This window comes from Carassius auratus, unplaced genomic scaffold (assembly GCF_003368295.1).
Source record: "Carassius auratus strain Wakin unplaced genomic scaffold, ASM336829v1 scaf_tig00017367, whole genome shotgun sequence".
Classification (NCBI taxonomy): domain Eukaryota; kingdom Metazoa; phylum Chordata; class Actinopteri; order Cypriniformes; family Cyprinidae; genus Carassius; species Carassius auratus.
This window is the reverse complement of record NW_020524779.1, coordinates 1-6,042: the sequence shown is the minus strand read 5'-3', so window position 1 is coordinate 6,042 and position 6,042 is coordinate 1. Positions and strand designations below refer to the sequence as shown.

The following is a 6,042-nucleotide window of genomic DNA, read 5'->3' as shown; positions in this document are numbered from 1 at the left end:
CGTGGTCAGTGGGGAAAGAAGAAAACAACACTCGGACCGAAGAAACGCTCAGTCGTACGCAGAAAGCGTAAGGCGGGTGTTAGACGAAAGGCGTCGATCAAGAGAGTCGTAAAAACCATCTTCTAACATGGCGTTATTGCACCGCATGTCGGGGGAGTGCATCAAGTCCGAGTTGGACCTATTTACGGTCCCGCTGACGCAGACCGTTATTGAGAAAAACGGCTATTTAGAAGTAGCCCCATTATCGGCCATATCGTACTCTGCACCGTTGGAGTTTTTTTATCGCCGGCAACGGCGACGATTATTTGGATCTTAACAACACGATGCTCTATCTACGGGTGAAAATCACGGGGCCTGACGGAGCAGATATCGCTCACCCGGCTAAGGTGGGACCGATAAATTACCTGGCAGCTACCATGTTTTCACAGGTCGACGTAACCCTCGGGGACCGTCTGATATCTCAGAGCTCCGGAACTCATCCGTATCGCTGCATCATCGAAAGTCTGCTCAACTACGGTAAAGATACGTTGGAAAGTATTTTCAGCGCCGGGCTGTTTCACAAAGACACGGCCGGTCACATGGACGTACATGACCCCGCAGGTCGTAACGAGGGGTTGACGAAGAGATCGCTCTACACCGGCCGAAGCAGCGAGGTGGAACTGCTAGCCCCCATACACAGCGATATATTCTTTCAAGAGAAACTTTTAATTAACGGATTGGATTTAAAATTACGGTTCATACGGGCTAAGGATGAATTCTGTCTGATGAGGTCCGACGACTTGACTTACAAATTACATATAGCGGCTGCGTCCCTATTTGTCAAAAAAGTTTCCGTATCACCCCCGGTGAGACTGGCTCATGCCCAAACGCTGCTCTCGACCACGGCCAAGTACCCCATCGACAGGGTCTGTCTAAAATCGTTCTCCATACCCGCGGGCTCTCGAGTTTCCAATCAAGAAAATCTGTTTCTAGGAACGCTGCCAAAGTCTATCGTTATCGGTATGGTCGATAACGACGCATTCACCGGCTCCTACGAGAAAAATCCATTCGCGTTCAAACATTACAATCTGGAATTCCTAGCGGTCTACGTGGACGGTCAACAATTTCCCGCCAAGCCCCTACAACCTAATTTCGACGCCGGTTTGGCGGTGCGCGAATATTATCAGCTGGCGATGACGACCGGGAGACACCTTAAAGATCGACCGCTCTGTATCAGCAGGAATGATTTCCTGAACGGATACACGCTCTACGCATTTAACCTGACGCCGGACGAGGACTGCGGTCAGCACATTTCCCTCATCAAGTCCGGGAACATCAGAGTAGAAGCTCGTTTCAGACAAGCTCTGCCGAATACCGTTAATTTAATAATCTACGCCGTATTCGACAGCCTCATTGAAGTGTCTAACCGTAGACAGGTACTGATCGATCACTACTGAGAGATGAACACGCTACAACTCACAGCTATCGCGGATAAAATAGCGTGCGGGACTCATTTTCTCGGGGTTCTGCCGAGCGATCAACTACCCAAAAAACCGTTGGGGATCTTACCGTCGTTCTGCATCGTTAATACCCACCCCTCTCGATCGCGGGGGGAGCATTGGCTAGCCGTTTATTTAGCGCGAGAGGGGACGGCTTGTTTTTTCGACAGCTTCGGCAATCCGCCCGACAGCCCCCGCTTTCCAATCAGCATCAATAACTTTCTAGACGTCAACGACGTAGACGTATTATACTCCGACAGACGCGTCCAGGATTATTCATCGGATACCTGCGGACAGCACTGTGTGTTTTTTCTATATCATCTAGCCAGAGGTCGCGACTATAGCCACGTGATGAAACTATACACCGATGATTATATTAGAAATGATAAAATGGTGTCCCTCTTTGTGAAGAGATTGAGACCACATGTCTGTAATGATAAAATGTTATCGTGCGTTCATTGTGTGCAGACATGTTTGGCGTATAAATAAAAAAAAAAAAGCTTAAACCATTATATTTCTCATCGTCTTTTATTTATTTAATCATAAGATACAAATGAATGAATGCTCGATCTAAGGAGTCGTTACATTTCCAGCCATTGTCGTAGGTCGATAGTCGGCGATTTAAACGGCGAGTCTTCAAAATCTCCACCCGAGGGAGGTGAATATCTCCTCCCTTTTTTTCTTTTATAAGGTCTAACGGACGGTGATGGGGGTTCTAAGGGTTTACTCTTTAGAGAGTTAATCGTACGTCTGACCTGTTGGTTCGGCACCGTAGAAAAAGGGATGTTTAATTCGCCAAAGGCGCGTAGAAACTCCGACCATCCCGGAGGTCTCCGTTCATCCCTAACGTTTTGCGGAGCCGTAACATTTTTAACAAATCGACCATGTGCGAACCTTGTACGGCTTTACCCCTGAACACAAACTCCCCGGATTCGTTCCACGAGCTTAGTCCTTTAGCTTTAGACATCTTGTCTAATATGTATCTGCTGTTTTTCACGCTTCTCGACGGGACGTTCTTCAGAACTTCGGCGACGACGGTCTCCTCGGCTTTACCGTCTTCGACGTTAGCGGCAGTCGGCGATTCGTCTTTAGGACCGGGGTCAAGATGGGGTAACGAAAGCGTTAAAACACCGCTCTCACGATCCCCTTGTTTAACGACGGTCAAAAACCTGTTCAGGGTTTGGCTGTAAAGTTTGACTTTTTCATAAGGATTCAAATCGTCGCGGCGTAAAATATTTCTTATGGCGGCGTCCAAATCGCTCTCCACGGTCTGTTGAATGTTCTCGCGAGCATTTTCACTCTTGAGCTTATCCAGTTGATGATGAGGGACTAAATACATCTTTTCGGCGTACTCCATCCTAACGTTTCGCTATCAAGCTCGTGAGAAACGGCACGGCGACGCTGAGGAGCGGTAGCAGGAACCCTCCCTTCTGGTTGAAGACTCGTTTCTTGGCCGCTATGCCGATTTTTTTATCGGCTACAAATTTAATAGCCGCTCTTCTCTTTTTCAGTTTTTGGTACTGTTGCCTGCTGACCGGAATGACCCCGTAGAGGATGTTTAGAGCCACTTCGCAGAGCGCTAAAATGAATTCGTCGGACGCCGATTGTAATATAAGGCGTCGTTGTTTAGGAGTGGCTTTATGTAGCATTTTTAACACCGGCAGATGCTTACAAAGCCTCGCGGACATGGCGATCACGTTCTTCTTTTTTTCGGGATATAAACCACTTGACGGTCTGAAAGCAATCCTGTTCTGAGACGGTACTGCTCCGGAGTTTTCGCTTTATAGTCTATCATCAGATATCCGAAAGGTCGGTCGACCGCGTCGTGATAACACTCCATAAAGTATTTCGTGTTTCCGGGGTACATTTGACGACCTAGCATCGCCACTTGATGGACGTCCCGAGGATTTTTAAACAGGATCATATAATTGGCGTTTAAGCTGATGGTCCGACTCGACTTTCCCTGCGCGAATAAATTTTGCACTATGTAAATAGAACTGAGATTACGATGGTGACAGTATTGAGTGAACACGCGCTGCAGTTCGACGTTAGCACTAGCTTGTTCCATGAGATCGTCGACGACGAGAAGGTTGGCGGTGGTAACAGGCAGTAAATCATCATCATTCAGACTCTGGGGTATTCCTTGTATAAATTTAATGTCATACAATTGAAGTAAATCATCGTACAAAGTTTGCCAACAATCATACAACCAAACAATGTTTTCAATTTTCTTCGAAATGATATTCAAACCTTTTTCCAACAAAAGTTTCACAAAATAAGACTTTCCAGAATTGGACGGTCCGGATACAACGCAGCTGAAAGGGTGTTGAAGTCTGAAATCAAAATCGGACACATCCTGAGAACCTCTGTGCATCGCCATCTGATCAGTAGCCGTAAGGAAGCGTGGTATAATCGCTTAAAAAGCCGACGTTTATCGTAGACGACCTTAAACCTCTTAACGACTGATTTGTTTTGTAATGTGAGAGTCTTTTTATCCCTCACAATGTTTTCCGTATGAGCCAGGATGTATTTGGATCTATCGTGAGACGTCACATAGCTGTCGACCAGACCAATCAGGGATTCGAGACAGATAGCTTTGGAATTTTTAGCATTCAGAGTTATGCCCTTAGCTTTCATGACGACTTTACCTTTGACCGTCTCAAACGCGTAAGATTTGGGAGCGCTGGCACAGAAGGTCGTTATGTGGTCGTCGGGGTCCAATTCGCTCGTCAGCTCCCCTAAAATGATCACCCAGAGGAGGCTCCCAGTCGCCGTCCCTAGACACGAATATGACGCTGTCGGTGTCAGAGTATAGCAGTCGTTCGCCTAGTCTGTCCATCAATTCGTACATTCCAGTCGTGCGTGCGCTGTAGTGAAAGCGCCTACAAAAACATTGACGTCGCGCGCCTTGCAAACATCGTCCTTGTCGGGTTTATGCTGGACTAGAGCTACGTCGTCTGAGACGAATGAGAAATAGGACAAGGTGTCGGTGTTGCCAAAAACGATTCTGGCGAAATCTTCGGGCTCGCGCACCAGAATCGTTTGAGGTAAGTTTGGTCTTAAAGAGAAGCGTCCCCACAAACTATTCAGAATTAATTTAGTGATCGCCCTTTGGGCGGCGTTGTACTTGATTTTTTCCGGGTCGAGTTGAATACCCTCTTTTTCAAAATAGTCACTAATGTAAGCCTCTTTCTCAGCATCCGTGACGACGTTCGGAGGGTAGCCCGAAGCTTGTTGTTTCAAACATAAGAAGGTCTTTACGTATTCGGCAAACAACGTGTCTGACCGTTGTGGAAAATGCCAAACCTCGTCTATCTTGGCTACCACATAGCCCTTCTCGATGGCTTTTAAAAGCTCGATACTGACCCAACAGCCCGAGAGCGATCTTTCCTGGTCCGTGTGGGTACAGCTCGAGGTCTGGTTTTGGTCTTGAGCGCAGGTTCTACATAGCGCGAACGTCAGCTTCCCGTTCGAACGGAAAGGAAGGACTGCATGGAGTAAGTTGCGGGGAGGGTACACGGTGGCTTTGATAAGCCGTAATAATTTTCAATCGGTTCGAAATCTGCGAAAATGATTTCGGGGTGTCCGATCGGGTAGCTTTTCCTGGCCTGACAGAAAGGGTACAGACTGGTGAAATCCAGATATCTTATTTTCTCATCGCCGCTCACTTTGTGGTATAGCTTATAGGAGTTGGTGCGGCCTCCATAGAGCGTTTCGCGCGGATTCAGCCTCTCAGGGGCGGAATAATCGGCCATAAATTCTATCACGGAGGGATCGGTCTTTTTCATCCGATTCCATTCGCATTCCCACAGAACCTCGATTTGCAAACCGTACGCTTTCCGGAGAATTTCAATCTTATCGTCAAACTGGTTCCTGAGAACCCCGTAGGGTACTCCGGACAGGGGGTGCGTCTGATTGGGTTCAAAACGACAGCAATGCCCATGGAAAACACACCCCCCATACTCTAAACCGTGCCTGACGCCGTCCTGCTCGTAGTAGCCGTCTAAAAAGAACTTACCGATCGATACCTCGCCGTGGTTTACGGCGTGATGAACGTCCACGTTTCGAGTCTTTTTTTATATACTCGAGCCATTGGATCGAACCGCTCGAGTAGGACTTATTCTGATGGATGTACGCCTTGTTATGCGTCAGGGCTAGCGTGTTTCTGCTGAGATAATGTGTTTTGAAGACCCCCATTGCGCAGCTGGCGATCGTCGTGAACGCAAAAGGGTCGAGTTGGGTGCACTGTAGGAATGACGTCCTGTACTTCATACAGCCTTCACGTAATAACACGACGTCGTTAACGCCGTAGTCGTACAGTTCTTTCTTGAAGTTAAAGAGCTCACCCTTGACCGTGCTGTACCACGCGTCAAACTTTTCTTGGGCTTTATCCGACATGTTCTCGTAGTTGTAGAACTTTTTGTCAGGGTACGGTCCGACGTAGTTCTCATTTTCCACCCTGTTGAAAAGATGGGGGAAATAGCCTTTTTCAGTCGTCGTCAAGTCTAACGCAGCGGGCATTTTGGCGAGAGCGAATGGGAAAAATGAGTAGCTATCGATGTAT

General features: G+C 47.5%; 1 protein-coding gene across 1 annotated transcript; it reads left to right on the top strand.

The window, feature by feature from the left end:
* The first annotated feature begins 323 nt into the window (after positions 1-323).
* Positions 324-1,436, top strand: LOC113075657 (uncharacterized protein F54H12.2-like). The gene has a single exon (XM_026248335.1). The coding sequence runs from the start codon at positions 324-326 to the stop codon at positions 1,434-1,436; it is 1,113 nt and encodes a 370-aa protein (XP_026104120.1).
* The last annotated feature ends 4,606 nt before the right edge of the window (positions 1,437-6,042 follow it).